General features: G+C 33.1%; 3 protein-coding genes across 4 annotated transcripts in view; 2 read left to right on the forward strand and 1 right to left on the reverse strand.

Annotated features, from left to right (window-relative positions):
- The window catches only part of LOC126831493 (uncharacterized), a 21,112-nt gene extending 20,187 nt beyond the window's left edge, over positions 1 to 925 (reverse strand). The window contains exon 1 of the mRNA XM_050562015.2: positions 25 to 925. Coding sequence (XP_050417972.1) covers positions 25 to 826 — 802 coding nt within the window. The 5' untranslated portion in view covers positions 827 to 925. The remainder of the gene's footprint in view (positions 1 to 24) is intronic.
- LOC126831496 (uncharacterized) lies at positions 908 to 8,825 on the forward strand. 2 transcript variants are annotated; one of them, XM_050562018.2, is made up of 6 exons: positions 908 to 984; positions 1,266 to 1,336; positions 2,907 to 3,401; positions 4,633 to 4,891; positions 6,678 to 7,018; positions 8,275 to 8,825. In XM_050562018.2, the coding sequence occupies exons 1-6, from the start codon at positions 942 to 944 to the stop codon at positions 8,305 to 8,307; spliced, it is 1,242 nt and encodes a 413-aa protein (XP_050417975.1). In that variant the 5' UTR covers positions 908 to 941; the 3' UTR covers positions 8,308 to 8,825. The 2 variants fall into 2 exon arrangements, with proteins under 2 accessions (XP_050417975.1, XP_050417976.1); XM_050562019.2 differs by lacking the exon at positions 908 to 984 and having other exon boundaries at positions 1,016 to 1,336.
- A 182-nt stretch (positions 8,826 to 9,007) lies between these two features.
- LOC126832328 (uncharacterized) lies at positions 9,008 to 17,570 on the forward strand. Its single transcript, XM_050563080.2, has 7 exons — positions 9,008 to 9,102; positions 9,971 to 13,929; positions 14,188 to 14,288; positions 14,940 to 15,152; positions 15,639 to 15,750; positions 16,263 to 16,375; positions 17,092 to 17,570. Exons 1-7 carry the CDS (start codon positions 9,065 to 9,067, stop codon positions 17,191 to 17,193), a joined length of 4,638 nt encoding a protein of 1,545 aa, XP_050419037.1. The 5' UTR covers positions 9,008 to 9,064; the 3' UTR covers positions 17,194 to 17,570.
- Positions 17,571 to 18,887: the final 1,317 nt, after the last annotated feature.

Below are 18,887 nucleotides of genomic sequence, written 5' to 3' on the forward strand. Positions count from 1 at the left end.
TGACAAATTTGAGAGTGAGTTTACCTTTATTTGGTGAAGGAAGCAGTGGTGGTGGACTTTCTTTAGATTTCTCTACTGCTTTTGCTTTTATTATTTCTGTGGTTGGTTTAGTACTAGTAGTAGTACTATCTGCACAGGTAGGAGTTGGAAGCAAGCCTGGCTTTCCAGTCCCAACAGGTTTGCCTTCATCTTGACTCTTCAAGCTGGATTTTTTCAGCGCAGACTTTTGTGGCATCACAGGATCTGGCAAAAGGCCTGGTGGCTTTACTGGTGTTTTCTCTGATGCATCTTGTGTTTTCTCTTTCGAGCTATCAGATGATGAGTCTCCTGTTTTGGTCTTGGTCTCTGTTGCTTTTAATGCGTCATCACCAGGTGCTTTATCTGTCTTTGTTTTTGTTTGTTCTTTGTCTTCTGACTTATTTTGAGATGGTGGCTGATCTTTTGATCTAGACACGGGAAGTGGATGCCGTGGTGGAGGTGTTCCTAATAATCCTGGTTTGGGATCTAATAATCCGGGTTTGGGATCTAATAATCCGGGTTTGGGATTATTTGGTCTTGCCCCGGGAAATCTTGATCTTGGGCCATCTGAGAAGCTTCCACCTCTACCACGCCCTCCATGATGTGAATCTGGAAACCTGGGTCTAGGACCTCTTGGCACAGAGGATCTGCCTCTGTAATTGTTTATTCCTGAAGGATAAGTCTGTCTGGATCTTGGACCTTGAATAGGTTCCTCATACTGGTCGTAATCGTCGTGTCTCCTTCTGTTCCCACCATAATCATTGAAGGACGGCTGATATCGTGGGTATGCACCTCTGGGCCACGCCATTGCAATTAACTGTTTAATGTTTCATACAATTTAATATTTGTGTTGTGTGAGCTTTGCGGCCATATAATTGTCAACCTGCCGCCTAGCGTGAATTTGTAAATTTCACAGAGTGGCTATGGACTACGGATCAGATTTTACAACCCTGCAGTTTACCTCTTGTTTGCATATTTTTATTATTATTATTATTTTTTGGCGGCTTGTACTCTTGTAGCATTGATATATTGATTTCTTCGTCTGTACAAAACCGTTTTGACAACTAACTTTGCTGTGAAATGAAAGAGAATAAAATAGCGCTAAGGCAAGAGTTATCCCCCTTCCATCACAACATCATCATGTTTACAAATGGCTGCCAAAAATTCTATTTCCTTTTAGTTTGTTTATATTTTTAGCTTTATATTGTAAAATATTAATTTTTTTTTGTTCACTAATAACATGTCAGCGAAAAGAGATGTCAGGAATTTGGTAAATCAACCGAAGAATAGCAGAGGAAATACACCCGTCTCTGAAAAAGTGATTATTTATTATTATAGCCTGTATTAGATTAGTATTTTGATATTTTTGGCAATTACATGTGACAAAGTACCGAACTAAATCTATGATACTGTGGCCCTTGGATTTCCAAGTGCCTTCAATAAAAAAAAAACTGTTTTCGCATTGCACTTTTTAGCTTTGAACATTCTTCAAACTTTACTGTTAAGCGGCGGTGGGGATCAAATCAAAGTTGTGCATACTAACTTAACTATAATATTATATAGCTTACTGAACTGTATATAAAACAGTTTGTGATACGCATGGTATATACTTATTTCCATAACATGATTCAAGGCAATATTGTGAGTACGATTTCTCACCAAGGCTTGATCAATTTACAGGGCCATTTACGATCTTGTATAACAAAGCACATATGATCATTGCACAATAGGCCTCTACTATTATGTTTTATACAATATTTTATGTTTATACGGTAGAGCTTATTATATTGGCTGTTCAGTGCCGTAGTAGGCCTACTAATACTATAGTAGTCTGTTTTATATAATATTTCATGTTTATACGGTAGAGCTTATTATATTGACTGTTCAGTGCCGTAGTAGGCCTACTAATACTATAGTACAGTCTGTTTTATATAATATTTTATGATTTTACTGTATAGCTTATTATATTGGCTGTTCAGTGCCGTAGTAGGCCTACTAATACTATAGTACAGAAATTGCATGGTTATTATGTCCTAACAAAAGACAATTAAGACGAGGTAAAAAAAAAAAATTCTTAAACTAAAAATTAAATTATTAATATTATTGCCTTCCAAATGAAAGTTCAAGATTTGTTTGGGTAAGTTTAGTATTATGAATATGAGAACCCTTGAAATGGGGATATTGAGAGTTACAGTATTGACAAATAAATTGGTGAGAATTGTTACGTGATATAACGATAACATTGCAGTCTCAACTTATAACCCTGTGTGTCATTTCAAATCAGAAAATGATGCCTAAAAATGATACAAGTTTTGATATTATAATATATAGTATAATCATTTATATATACACTTTACAAATGTAAGAAGTCATGTTTTGTCAACCATCGATGGGTGACATCACATCACAGCACAGCATGTGCATTGTTTACATAAGATTATGTAGTAACACAAACTGGTCCAGGAAATATTTTCTACCAAGACTTACTCCCAACACCATTATTTTTTTCTTAATGAAGAAAATTGTTTTAGAATTTAATTTGCAGGAGAAAAAAGTTAATGTTGAGAGCTAATTAACTCGTCCTGATGTCATCCCTTTCAGTAATAGTAGCAGCAAATATTTACTCCTCATTAATTTGGACATACCTTTGTTAATCTCATATATTCCTTCATTAGCTTCATTTGTCATTGATCAGAGATGGGTTCCGTCAAACATAGTTTAAACTGCTACATGCAGTAGTTTGTACAATCTTTGATTCGTGAATGAACCAATCTTTATATAAAGCAATTAGAATATATTTATTAGGCTTAAATAGTTATAGACAGTCTAGATTTTGCAAAAAAACGTTTTTGTTTTATGTTGATATTTTTTTTTATCTATACTTTAAGGTCAAAGAAATTAAAAAGCGTCAGGAAAATTGGATGAAACAGAGAGCCGATCATATTACACAAGACGATTTTGTCATAAAAGAAAATAATTTAGATGTGAAGCAGTCTACAGGTATTAAAGATAAGTTTAAACATTGGTTAAAGAAACAATCTAATGAACAAGATTTTGATACACTTTCTCAATTAACACAGAGTGAACATTTCAAAGGTTCAGCTTCAGAGCTGGATGGCTATGGAGACGAATCTACTTATGATTATGAAGATGATGAAGAGGAGGAGGATGTTGACATTGATAAACTAAAAGAAAAACTTTTGTCAACAAAAGATTTTGATGCCAAAGCAGACAGTATTGTTGAGAAAGTGAGAAAAGATTTAAATCTGTATTCCAAAGACATTGATCGCATTCCCAACCGAAGTAGATCATGTTTTGAAAGTAGAGGACAGAAGTCAAATAATTTCTCAAATCATCATTGTCCATCCTGTTCCCTGTCAATGGTAAGAAGAATATTTAAATTATAAAGTAGAAAATAATGCTGTTTTTCTCCTGACCCTCAAATCCAAAGTCATAGGGGGACTCACAGTGGCTCAATAAGTAAGACACTGGCTTGCTCCCGGGTTTGGCAGAGGAAGTTTCCTTTAGGATTTTCCGGCGCCATTTGTTCCCCACTTCCAAATCCAAAATTATGAGGGGGACCCATGGTGGCTCAGTGAGTAAGATGCTGGTTTGTTCCCAGTATTGGCAGAGGAAGTTCCTTAGGATTTTCCGGAGTAGTTTCACTGTTGTTAGTGATGTAAGACAGAGGGCCTGGCTAATTCATTTCCCTCTTAAGCGGTGGATGTGTTTATATTCACCTAGTGTGTCCACTTTGCTGAAGCGTGCACCCAATTGTAGAATTCATTAGCTAATCACCACTGAATTCAAGAAAGTAACTTGATTTTCTGAAGACAAAATGGCGACTATCACTGAAACGTGAAATTTCGAGAAAGAATCAGAGCATATTATATTTTGGGAGGAGACAAATACAGCTTAAAATTAAAAAGATTCAATCAGCTGCAGCTATTTTTTTTCTTTTTCTTGGTCACTGACATGGTTAATCATGTGACTTATCCTGTGAAAGGTTATGCAGTTGACTGGTGAATCAGGCAAAGAATTCACCAAGTGTGTCCACTCATTCAGCCTAAAGAATTCAGCTGCAATTCGGCAGCCATGATTTTGCCGAATGATTTGGACGCTTTAGTAAACTGTATAGTGTGTATACCGTCTTCATTAGACCAGTCGGTGCAGAAAAGTAGGACGTTAAATCCCATTTTCTTTCATTTCATTTCCAAAATCATAAGATCATGTCCAATTTACAATGTATACTGTAAAATCAAGTTTTAAAGAATTATTTGTGCATGTCTGCATTTATGGCGGAAATGATAATTACACCTTTTAAGATTACACTTTACATGCAGGCAGGTGAAATCTGTACAGTGGAAAGTTAATGGAACTTCTGAAAATGGTTTTGTTCCAATCAAAAGTCTTAAGTACAGTGGAATTGTTTCATTACAAGACCTGCAGAAGGGACTAAATAACTTATCACAAACATCACATATTTTCAAGGCACTACATTTATCTCATCATGCTGTTTATAAGAATGTATGATTATCCAGCATCATTTATGATTGCCAGTTACATATTTTTTTCAATTGCCTTTTTAACTATACCTGTAATTTTATATTCTAGGTAACAGTAGAAAATACTCCTATGTTAATGATACCGTGCGGCCATTCAGTTTGCCGAGTGTGTTGTGAAGGGAGAAAACTCTGTGTTGTTTGTGATTGTCGTATAACTAGTGTTACCAGTAACATAATGTTACAACAAATTATACATGAATACAGCCAACGTCAACCAGCTGTTGCACGACATCAATCAGCAAAGGTCCAGTCTCATTATTCATCTCACAAATATGATGATTCTCCACCATATAACATAACATCACCAGGTAATAGGCTATATAACAATCTTAGCAAAAAATGGCGATGACATCATGCACACTTAATCCAGGCAACTTTCAGCGGTACAGTTTCTGGTACAGGCCTACGCCACATTGGCTGATATTTTTATTTCTAAACAAAAACAGTTGATTAAAATTTTTCGTCAATCGTGTGCCATAGCTGCTTGTGAAGAAAAGACTATCTCGGAAAATGGCGGTGACCTACTTATTATTTCTAATCACTTCGGTGAAAGTGTTTCTGGTACTTTAAATGGTCCGAAATCTAATTTATTGTTACTGATAATTGGCCGACTTGGTTTATTGTTTGGCCAAATAACGTCTCCAATTACTATTCGTGGAATTGTTGTTGGCAACTTTCTTTTTTCTCCGTCAAAAAAATGTCTACAACAAATTGCAACGTGATCACCTAGCACATTTTGGTCTTTCATTGTTTCCAAGATTTTTTGTTTCCATGCCTTTGAAGTTCCAAAGATAAAAAATTTAACACATTGTGAATGTATGTTTTTCTTCACAAGCATCTAGAGCACACGATTGACAAATCATTCTGTACTGCTGAAAGTTGCCCTGATCAAATGCAGGTGATGTCACACCATCTTTTTCTAAGATGGCTGTAATTTTCTAATGTTGAACATTATTATTACAATTTTATCAGATTCCAAAACACCAAGTTCATGTCAACTTTTATGTTGAATTCACTCAGAAGATGACATTGCTTAATACTAAGTAGTGTGTCTTTAGCAACTACAGTACCAGAAAAAAAGCCATATTTATTGATGTTATAATGGCTATTTTCTCTTCGAAATGGTTTAGTAGCATATAATTTTTTGTTGAAAAAGATTGTCAATGAGTGAGAAAGGATAAATCAAACATTTATGAGATAAATGGCCTTGTGCAAAGCTCCCTATCTTGGGATAGCTATAGTTTATAGATATATCATGCTGAAACAAAAAAGCAATATAAAGGCTTGCATCTCAACAATTCTGTTCGATTTTTAATGGTTATTATTGCTATGAAACCATGGTGGCTCGCAAAGCTGGAATTCTCAGGTTTGATCCCGGTCAAGAAAGATCCTTAGGAGTTTCCTGCATGGTTTACCTATGTAAGTGGTGGAGGAATGAAGGATCAAGGTCCTGATGACATGTATGACTCCACATATGCTGTAGTCTAGGGCAGGGCTTCCACGTCAAAATTTTTGCCAGCCGGTTATTTTTCACATGGTGAAAGTGGTGCTGTTTTTAGCACATAATAAAAAGCCACAAAACAACATGCTATTGAAATGTCAATCGGGTTTAATTGGCTCAAAAACAGTCACATGAAATTCAATGTTGTCAAATTAACATTTATACCAACCCACCCCCATGATAAATACAGGAACATGTGTAATCATTTATCATCATTTATTTATTTATTTATACATTCATAAAATATAACAAGAGACATTCATCCATTCATTCATCGCAAGTACACTATTTTCTTACTTTCTTTACAACATCACCTGTATATAATCGTGGGAACTCTGATGGAACTGTTGTGGTAAAACATCTTTAAATAGTCGATCTTCGTGTTCAAGGCAAAATTTCCCTCATAGAGTGCGTGTGCCCATCTTTATTAGCTCGGATAGAGCAGAAAACCCGATTTCATTTTGCTATGAGACTAAGACTGGTCATGCTTGAGGAGGAATCAGTGACTAAATAGAATTTAGAATACACATTCGGTTATTTTGAAGAGTTTTATCTGTTTATGTTTTAATCTGCGGTGCTGGTGTATATTTCAGATAACTCAACTTTGAATAAAAGAAAGTACCATGAACAATTAAATAATTTACAAACTAGAATAGACATAATGAGCAGTGAACAGCATTCTTTACAGGAAGACATTAATGTTATACAGACAAAATTAACCACCGAAGAACGCCAGAAAAGAAATATCCAAAAACAAAAAGAGAACATTGAATCTAAAATATCAGACCTAAGGGAGAAATTAAAATTGTTGACAATACATGAAGATGAATATAATGAAAAATGTGATATTTTGATTGAAGAAAAAGATGTTCTAACAGAAAAACTATCTCTGCTGAATAACACATTAACATCCCTCAATCAGGAGGTAGAAAAGGTACATCTAGTTTTGTTATGTAATTCTAATTTTTCTGGCTAGCCTCAGTTTTTATTTAAGAAAAATGGTCATTTATGTATATAAAATTAAAATACTTGACTGGTAGGAGAATAGACAGTAATTCTGATCACAATTTCTGGATTATTTATTAATGCTGTTTTTATTAGTCTTTACATATCAAAAATTGAACCAGAAATTAATTCATGTTTTTTGATACTCAGAAAATAATTATTGACATTAAGAATCTGAATTATTGGTATCAAGAATCTGAATTATTAATATCAAAAAGTCTGAATTATTATTTTTGTCTGATCAAGAATTTTAATTAGCGATAGTAAGATTTTTAAAATTTTGTATTAATATGTATCAAGAAACATGTAATTTACTGATAAATTGTAGAACATTGCCTCTTTTATATTCATCATTTAAGTGTAAATGATTAGTTGTGCAGACAAATATTGTCTATATCCAACAGACACAAATGATTGCTCTTGATAGCAGATCAAAACAAAAGGCAATATTTCATTGAACCTGCCTAAAGCCATTAGACCTGAAGTAGACAAATTTCTAGAAGATAAAAGAAATGTCTCCATGATGTTTATATAACCGTTTAATCTGTAATTCTTTTTATCTTCCATTGAAGGGTCCCTTTTAATTAGACTCCATTTGATTAAACTTAACACCTCTTTAACCCCCTACTTAAAGGCTATTTATATACTAAGTATGTAGATTTTAATATACAAAGAAGTCTGTTGAAGTATAAAGAGATATATCAGACGCCCATCAGAAGTATACTTTAATATGATTTATAGGATGTGATTTTGTTAGTTAAATATTAAAGTGCTTATAAAGATAACCTTTAAATGATATCTTTATTTTGATTTATTAAAGAAAATAATGGATTTTTGATATAAAAGAATTTTGACAAATATATATGAGTACATACTAATAATTAATTGGGAAGGTAAATGATAATCCTTACAATACAATATCACCAAATGATAATATGGTTAAATTTGTAGTACCTGTGTTTAAAAAGAAATAATTTAAAATTGGTCTATAAATTGAAACAATAAAAATAGTCATTTATACTTGATAACAATAAGAGAACATCTGTCGCAACATTGTGCTATATATAATGTGTACAAATAAACCAGTGATTGTTTTCCAGAGAAATTGTGTTTTTTTAAAAATAGTTGTGTTATAAATTAAGGCCTGGAAGTGGGGAGTAAATCTTATTTGTCTTTATTTTACAGATTCTTTTTCTAGTAGAAGCAGATGATGTCTGAGGATGAAACAAGGGAGAAAAATAAGACTACAATCAAATGACAGTGATATTTTTTTAAAAAACAATTAGATTGTTGTAATATATCAGTACATTATGTGATTAAAAAATGAACAGGAAGGATACTATAAAGAGGATTTTATTCAATTTGTATTTTTTAAAAAAATATTTATTACTATTTTCTTTAATTTATATTATATTTTGTTTTTAAATAAATCTTTAGCTAAAGTTGCAAAAAAAGGCCTACTTTTACTGGTAGACTCCTAAACAGAATTCAATAAATTGGATGTATTATTCATTTATCAGTTATGAAGGGCATTGCCGATGTGACTACTTCACAAAGCCGTTGGTAATTATGAACAACAGATTAATTAGCTATTAGCGCTGGTCAACTCAAAGACTCAATTTTGAATTCATCAGGAGACCAGCTTATATTTAGCTTACCCCAATCAATAGGAGATTGTAATTTACTTAGAGAGACGGATTATAGATATAAAATTAAAGAAGAATACTATATATTCATCAATCTTGTTTTGTTTTTTGAAAAAAAAATCATAGTTCATAAAACCTTATTATATTTGAGTTGCCGGATAGTTCAAAAAGAACTTTATTATTTGCTGGTGTCAGTCTGTTTGTTGGAAATTATGGAGTTGCCTCCCTTAGAGCACCTGCTCGATTTGTTTTCATTTGATGCATGATGGGAAGGACGCGAAATTTGAAATGGCGGACAATGTGTTGATGTATGAAAAATGATCAAATAAATGATGAAAACAAGCAAAATTATGGAGGACTGGGGAAGGTAAAATGTATTTTATAAACTATTCTATATATTACATGTACATTTATCATGATTTTTGATATATATGTGAAGAATTTAACGATGGATTGGTCATGAAAACCGACGAATGAAATAATTCAATTTCCAGTAGTGGACGACGGACGTGTCGTGTGTTGTATTCTTCATGATCACGCTGGTACAGTTTTCATAAACCTTGATAAGGCAAAGCATATATGATCATTTATGAAAATAATTCCACGAAAATTCCTTATTCTGACGTGATATTTAGTAACATAGCGACATTTTGATTTACATCATCATCATATCCTGTCCTGATCAAAAAACAAAATTCATATTTTTATAATAATGGTCGCCTGTGAGTCTTAAGTTCCATTTTGCACATTACTGCCACCATCCTATTAGTATTTACATTAAACTTTAGACAAGGACTTAGATACTTTTATTCAATTATTTTATTTAGATTATGTCTGGAGTTTATGTCTATAATAGGTTTGCATTTTTTCTTTATTGGAATCTTTATATGCCAGATCATTAAATCACTTGCAGCAACAATCAACAGAGAACATTTTCCATTGTATAAAAATCAAGCCTTTTTCATTACTAATAAATGATTTATGACATAGACGTCTAAATAAATAAAATATGAACTGAACTTGAAATCTTGGATGCTTTAAAGTTTAATATTGAATTTCGGATTAATTATAGCTTGTATGATTTTCCACTTAACCAATTTATTGCAGTACACCTGTGAAGTATTTATTTAAAATGCTTATAAAAGGCATTTATTCTAATGTGCCCGTCTTATATACAGCCTATGTACATGTTAATTGTTTACAAATGAATATAATCCCTTTATTGTTATCTTTAGGTACGACAGTGACAGTTCTTCATCGTCTGATGATGATGTGTACTTTGGTGATTATCGACAAAAACAACCAAGACAATGTGGTTCATCAGTTCAGTATAAAACAAATGGTGGTAAAACAAAGAACAAATCACATCTGCAACCTGATCAGACAACACAGAAAATTGGATCTGAACAAAAAACAAGAGATGCACATGATTCATTTTCTAGTACCAGCAGTAGTGAAAGTCCAACTTATGAACTCAATCGTGATTTCTCTGGCAGTGACTCATCTTTTGATGATTCAAGTTCCCCTCTTGACCTTACAACTCCAAAAAGTTGGAAAAAATCCCAAACAGTTATAAAAAGCTGTCCGAACAGAACTCAAGTTATAGATGATTCAAAACAAAATACTTACAGTAATTGTGGAAGTCTAAAATGGCCAACACAAAGAGTTATAATATCTTGTCAAAAAGAATCAAAACAAAAAACTGATGAGATAACTAACTCTGCACCGAATCAGTTAAACAGAAATAGTACAGGGCAGCAGTCTACTTCTAGTTTTAGTAGTATAAAAGGGGAAATTGGCGAATCTCCCGATTTTTCAAATCTTGACACCCCTTCACCATATGATGATGACTGTAGCCCTGGTTATCAAAACATGATGAAAGGCAAAAGACTATTTGATGTGAGACAGAAAACTAAGGCACCTGAAACAGTTGCACCTAATGGAAAATCTTCAATTTCTTCATTTCCTAGTTTAGCATCACTAAACGCTTTCGGTTTTGAGGGAAAGGAAGGTTTAGCAAGTTATACATCTTTGCCCTATACCTCGTATCTTGACGAATCAGTTGCTAGGTTTCAGAAGAAATCTTTAAGTCATCTACCATCATCATCAAGCATTATGTCAAATTTTAATGAAACTGTAAATGAACGAGAGGGAATGGCTAGTATGTCGAACTATAGCTCAATGAGTTCTGTTATGTTAAAATCAACTGGGATAAAAGGTGTCACAAATTCTGATTTGTCACCAGTTAGCCTTATTTCAAATTTCACAGAACCTTTAGGCGAACCACGTGAAGGGTTAGCTAGTTATAATAGTTTATCATCCCTGTATAAGTCACCTTCTGAGAGTAACTATAAAGAGAACGATCATTTTTTACCGTCCACATCTCAATTGAGCTCTGCAGATTATATCGATATGAACAGACGATGCGGTGAAGCATTAGCAAGTTGTTACTCTAGTTTTAAATCCGAGCCAAGTTCTGAGGAAACAAGTTTACTTTTGAATTCAACTGTTGTTGATAATGGACAATCAGACTATGTTGATATGAATAGGCTGGATGAAACTAGTGACCATGTCCCTCAAACTACAAACAATACATATACCTACATTGATCCAAAAACGATTTCAACCAGCGCGCCATCTGATAGAGATAGCAGGAAAGGCAATAGGAAAACTGTTAAAAACACTAGTAACTCAGCAATGTTAGCTATCCCAGAACATTTTTTTACCTCTGAAGATCTGTCGGGCGATTATGTGGAATTATCTAAGTGTCAAGCTTATCTGGCAGCAATGCGAGAAAAGGAAAAAGAAAAAATTCCATCCCATGTAACAAATCATGAAAGCAGAACAATCTCACCCTCGCCAGTTATAAATTTGTCACTTCCCAAATCGGACAAACAGATTGATTCACATCCTAATACTAACATTTCCTTTTCTTACAATAAAAGTACAACAAGTTTAGTTAGTTTTCGTGGTAATGCTAGTGTGATGGAAAATGATTTGACTATTGGTGAATCTTTGTGTGAAAGAAGGGAGGCATTGGCTAGCTGTGCTTCTCTCTCAGAATTTGATTTTGATTCAGAAATCTCTTCGTTAGAATCTCCTAAAAATTCTGCAAATATGTTTATGAACTCTGAATCAAATACTGTTAAACCTAACATTGTGTGTACAAATGAAAATTTAAAACTTACTAGTCCACCACACGAATATGTGAAAGTCAAAACTGCAATAAACAAAACAGTTCTACCCCCAAAACTATGTCCAAGGAAAGGAACATTTTCAGACAGTGGGGTGGATTGTAGCTCAACGTCTAGTCCTTTAGCTACTGATGATCAGGTGTTTATGCAAACAAAACAAACCACTGTAGTTCCAAACATTCCTACATTGCAAGAAATTCCAGAAGTTTTTACTGATAGTAACACTTGTAGTTCTCTAAATACCTCAAGTTCGGTACATGATAGCGGAAGTGCAAGTTTTGCTCAAAGTTTTAGTCAAAGCTCAGTTTCTAGTGAAACCTCTTCAATTTCCAACTGTGAAAAAAGCGTTTTACATGTGATTGAAAAAATTAGTGAAGTAGTTGGTGCTTGTTCTGAGTGTCCGTCAGAGAGTGCCAATTCAACTAGTTCTGTAAATGAAAGTGCTAGTCAAACTTCCAACACATCCTCAAACTATGCTTTGTGTTCGAACACATCCAATGGCCATATTGCAAACAATGATACCGAGGTTAAAAGCATCCAAAGTGAAACAAATTCATCAAATTTAACTGATTTACAACATAAACAATTAGATGGCTCAAAACACTCAATTAACAGTGAGACAAACAATGCTTCTTTGCTTTCATTATATGGAAATGGTGCAAGTACTCCCAGAGCTTCTGCTTCTGCAGCAGTTTCGTTCCCTAGTCATTTACTAGTCAGCCCAATATCCACTTATTCTAGAGTTCAATCGAGGGCTCCTGGTGGGGGCCGAGTTGTTACAAGTCCCTGTGTTAAACCATCTATGCTTAATCTGAAAGAACCAAATAGCAAAGGAGCTTTCTTGAACTATAAAACTAACACCGGTGAAAGTAAAGCTAAAAGAACTCTTGATAATAGTGCTAATGTGAATTCAGACAATGTGAAATGTGTAAAAGATAAACAAATTCTTGTGGATAGTTTAATTCTTCATAGTGGAAACTCTGCAATTTCGACAGATGATTTGATAAATTCGGCAGGTGGATTTGTTGAAGAAGAGGAAGAAGTACAAATGGTTTATGCCAACGCTTTCAGACGGATTGATGTAGGCACAAGTAATACTCCTACTAATGTTGTTGTCAAATCAACAATTAAAAGAGTTCCGTCTTTAAGTGGACCAAAACAAACAGTACCTTGTACACAACGTAAACCTGAAAGTAACTATTTCCAAAGTAGTAATGTGAATTCGTACAGTAACAGTTTAGGAAGTTTAAATTCACAAAATGTGCCTGTCAAATCTCAGATGGTAAAAATGAGATCTAAAACTGCTTCTATCCAAGCAACAAGACCCCAGTCAGCAATGGGTCGTATGCAAGTTGATCCAGCCACCCTATCTAGATCAACAAATTCTCGTAACCAGTATAGTATTAGTCGAGTTGTTCGTTTGACAACAGCTAATGGACGCATGGGGGCTGATTTAAGCCCACAACGAGGAATGTTACCAGATATTATTCCTGTAGACCAACAAGATCAGGAAGAAGATATTTTATTACCAGCACCGGAAATCTTTTACCAGGTTCCTACAACAAGACAGCCAACGTCTGCTCCACAATTACCTCCCCTTCCACCCGTCCCCATTCCCCAAACCACGTTTGCTTCATCCAATTCAGCAACAGCTTCTAATTACATGACAATGTCCAGTTCCAGTATTCACTCACATACCAAAGGACCAAACTCGAATAATCCCCAAAATTATGACACTGTATCTGTCTCAAGTCTCTTCCAACATGCCCCGGAAGGACATTATGAACTTGATAGCTCAAATTCATCTTTAGACTGTGATAACTTCTCATTTGATTTTAACCAACCCGAAGATTCGTCGACGTCCGTAATGTTTACAAGTGCTGTTGATTTACAGCAGTTGGAACAGACGGCTGAAACTGGTGTTTATCAAGATATAGATGATGTAGGAGCTTATGGTGGACAAGAATTTAACTTCAAACATCGTAGACCCAGAGAAAAAAGTAGGTTAATAAATTATCATACAAGTGCATTTTATTATTGGTGTATTTGAGAAAAATGCTGTAGATTGTGGACATAAAGTTTCCGCCATCATGTCAAGGTAGCATGGAATGGAAGCCATTGAAGACTATCACAGTATCGTCTTGTGTCTGCTAAATGACATTTACTATCAATTAGAATTTTTATAGTCATTCCCCATTTTTCAAGGTAATCGTGATTTGTACACATAGTAATTTGATGATCATATAATTTCTTTTCAGTAAAACCATATGAACATTGGGAGCAGCGCTCACCAAAAATAGCTAGAAAATTTGAAAGAGAAAATAAAGAAAACAGTCCAGATAGGCGAAATTATCCAAAGGTATGAGAACTAAAACGTGTTATTGGCAGTAAACATAAAAGTATTGCAGAAACTTAGGAGTACATGTAGTTGTATTTTACAAGGTCTGGATTAATTGAATCACGCTACATTAACTGAATTCCTCATATATCTGATGCCATATATTATTTTAATTTTAGAAGGTGGTTGGATGGCGGAATTGTTAACACGTGTGCGCTGTATCATAAGGTCTGTCATTGAGTCAGCAGGCATGGTTTTGATTCCCCGATTGTACGTGACAAGGAGTAGGGTCGCCTGTCCAACCTCATGGGTTTTCTCCGGGTCCTCTGGTTTCCTCCCATTGCTAAAGACCCCTATGCGCAACCATGTGTTTGTCTCGAAATGACCTAGTTTGTGTTGAGTGGATGTCAAACCCCATTTCTCTCTCTCTCTTTTAATTTTAGAAGGAACTTTTTAAAATCTGCTTCTAAACTTTGAATAGTTCATTAAGATTAAACCGGACAATATTATTTTAACAGTAATCAGAGGAGAGAAGAAAAACAAGTGCCACAGTGCTTATAATACATGCTTTAATATGGTAAAATCAAATCGGCACAATAAATGAATAATACCAATACATGTATTGATCTCTGAGTTCACAATTAAACAAAAACTCATTTTATTTTTTTTCAGTCCCCATTACCAGGCAACTCAAGTTACAGTTCTAAAGAGAAAAAGCCAGAGGCATCTCCGCCAAAGAAAAGTTCAAGATTTTTTACTTGGCCTCATAAAGGAGATTCATCGCCTACCAAATCTAAATTATTTGGATTAAAGAAGAAAGACAAAAAGGAGGGTTCTAAGAGTAAGAGAAAGAAAGAGACATACATGTATGAACCTGTACCTGTTGTAAGTATCCTGCTTACTCTTTTTAAAACACCCGATACCAATTCTGATTTCTCTTTTGTTGTAAATATTTTCTAAAATATACCACAATCTGCATCTAAAATTGGAAAATAAAGACTTAGTAAAAAAAATTCTATAAAAAAAAGGTTGTGTACAGGTATCTGAAAACTGGAAGTGTGTCTGTTCCAATCAGACCAAATTCATTAGCCCAGTTTGTGCAGAAAAGTAGGTAGTTAAATCTCATTTGATTTTATATCCCAGTTTGTGCAGAAAAGTAGGCAGTTAAACCCCATTTGATTTCTGTTCCAATCCAAACTGCTGTCTGTACATCAACTTCAATATTTGAAAAATCTATTAGTTTGAGTTTTAGATATCTGTATCTCTGTCAGTAATATATTTCTGTGTATTACATTGTAAAACTACTGGAAAGACAGATTGAATGGTTGTATGTATATATGTATATGAAATATCTGGTTGTTGTTTTTTTAGTTTGATCATGATACAGATTGGAAGACTAAACTACATACATTATGTAATGGCCGTAGAGTAGTCAGATATTTAAACTATTCAGAATCACCTATGATAATTAAACATTATCCTCGTAAGTGTATACTGATTCTTGATAAAACCCTGCTTTCTTCATATTGGCATGTTTATCTTTAGTATTTTTAAAATAAAAGTATAATGATCTCAAGGATTTAATGATTATGCAAGAGCTAAATCTGCCTATTAGTGGTCTTTCATTAGGCCTTCATCTATATAAATTATTAATTGGACATTAATTAACTTATATGTACTAAGACGATAATAATTTCCCAATGCCATCGGATGGCTCTGATATTAAGTAGATTTAAATATGTTTTGCGGTTGATTCAGTTACCATAAAAAAAAATGGATAATCGAGACTTTGTTTATTATCGTAACAATGGTAGAAATGATGATCAAGGCTAGGCTATAATTGTATCACCGATACCTCATCTCAGAGTGAAGTAATTTGCCTGAAATTTTCAACATATTCCCTGTTCATTATCTATTTAACTATTATAACGAGAACTGTAAGCTCTTTATCTATTCTTACCCAATGCTTTATTGTAAAATAATCTTGTTTTACAGCACCAAAAGAAAGTACCAGAATAAAATGGAATTCTAATTTAGTACAATTGACTGAAGAATCAGATGATAGTAATGATTATGCTGTAATTCATCCTAAATCCATATTATCTAAGGTGAGTTTCTTTAATATTTTACACAGTTCCTTCAATTTAATTCAATTTGTAGGTGCTGCACTACAATATGTCTTTTTCGTTAACAATGCAATTGTGCATAAGTTCTCAAGATGGGGTTTTCTGCTCTTACTTCCCACGTTTTGTCTTCAATCAACATTCAACCCACTCTCCCTATTTCAAACTCGCAATCTTATCATTTAAAAACATAAAGATGCTTGACTTCTCCTTTAATGGCTTTAATAAAATATGCATCATTGATGTTATATAATATTATAATCAATAATAACTTGTAGTCTATAATATCTACAACTCGTAATATATCCTATCTATATCCAACAGCGCATTGACAGATCTGTATACAATCTAATTGTTACACTACCGATGGACAATATTTGGTCATTTGTACCCATTGATAAAGATCTCCAAACTGCTAATGTCTCTTTATATATTGTGATCAGAATATATTTCTGAGGAGCATAACAATAATATTATTACTGGTACAAAGATAAGGGTGTAAATGTTTTCATATTCTTATATTACATGTTTTTATTTACATAAAGAATCATGTCAGCAGGATAGATATACACTGTATAGGATACAGGTGTCATAATTCTCATTCTTGTTATTGTAAAAAAAAAAATATATATATTCTGAGAAATTCGCAGTCTTTAGAATTGCACTAAAAAAATAATATCTCAATCCTCTTATATTTCCAGAAATCAAAAGAATACAAGTTTGATGGAGATGTGCCATCCCCTATTATTATAACTAAAACAAGACAAATGACCTCCTCAGGTAGACGAAGCTCACGTAAATAACTTTGTCATTGTTTATATTGAAAACTATCATTGTTTATACTGGTTGCCACCATTGTTTATATCCAAACATTCATCAAATCATATTGTATATAAACTTCATACATATTAAAATTCACAAACCTGTAGATATGTAAATAAATTGAAGTTCACCAAAGAGTATTATCAAGAATATGAGTGGGGAGTTCCCACATTTCATTTCATTTTTTTTCTTCTTATCTATCCATCAGTTTTATTGTTACTGTGTGAATATTTCATTGTTATATTACATTCTATTTATTATCATAATTTTGTCACTATTTATAAAAAGTTCTTCACTTTAAGTGTCATTTATGTTATTTCATTCTTTAATGTTTATTCTACTAGAAATGTCTTTTTCAACCACCTGTTTTATTTATAAGAATTCTCTTGGCTGTACTAAAAACCAAGAGAACTTCTGTTTGGTTTTTTTTTGATATATATATATATGAAATTACATGCATATATGAAGAAAAAAGATGTTTTTCTATTTTTGATTACAGTTATTTTGGTAAACTATATCTTGAAGTTTATATTTCTGTGTTTTCTAATTGATATAAAATTTAAATGTTTGTACATTGTAACCTTCTTCTCTACCTTGAAAAAAGACTACAAATCAGTTTCTTTAAATGTAATTTTGAATTTTGGAACTTTTTTATGTTGTAGAAAATAAAGCAATGTTGTATAAAACAGACACTCTTTTTTGTGGAATTAAAATAGTGTCTTATATATATTTTTGAATTCATACCTGTAGTTTGGAATTGATATTTTGATAAATCATTTACATCTTTGTATTTTAACCAGCTCAGTTTGTATTTGGCTCAATGTCTTGCCTTGAATGTTACTCCTGTGGATTATTTTTGATAAATACAATATATGTATATGAAATCTATAAGGTATGACGTAAAAATTATTGTCATAAAATGCATATATTATGTATAACTTTTGTATTTATTTTTTCTAAAACTTTTTTGTATATTATATTTCTCCATAAATTAATCTGTTTTTTGTCATTGTTTATATATAAATATACTTTCCTTCTATTAAGGAATTTTCTCTCTGAAAATGAATCATATCATTGTAATAAAAGAAAACAGCTCAATGATAATCAGCCTCTGTATTTTTAAATCATTTATACTGATAAATTGTGTAATCCTTGAGCAGCACTTAGCAATTGACTTATATATATACTTGGTATATGAACATGGAACTAGTAGCATATGTAGGATTTCCAAAAAGCTCAACCACAAAGTTTTAATTATACCAAAGTTTTATTTAAAAAACCCAAAACAGCAATATTTTCGTTAAATGAGTTATTTTGACAGCCATAGTATATACACCCTAAATAAACTTTGCTGGTAAATTTCTAGCAGCAATATTGTAACGTCCACGTGGTGGTGTCAATGGCCGAAGTTATTAATAGAGCAACAATTTTGACAGCCATAGATAGTATAACCACGCAGAATAAACTTTGCTGATAAGTTTCTAGCTGCAATAGTGTAACGTCAACGTGGTGTCAATGACCGAAGTTATCAGTGGTGCAACAATTTCTAATAATACTTGGGATGTTTTTCAGCATCTGCATGTTAAATGATAAGTGTGGTTCACAAAACACCACATGGCTTTTGTTTGAGAGAACTTGAAGTCTCCTACATTCCGGCTTAAACCATTAATTATGA

Source organism: Patella vulgata, chromosome 9 (assembly GCF_932274485.2).
Source record: "Patella vulgata chromosome 9, xgPatVulg1.2, whole genome shotgun sequence".
NCBI classification, from domain to species: Eukaryota; Metazoa; Mollusca; class Gastropoda; family Patellidae; genus Patella; species Patella vulgata.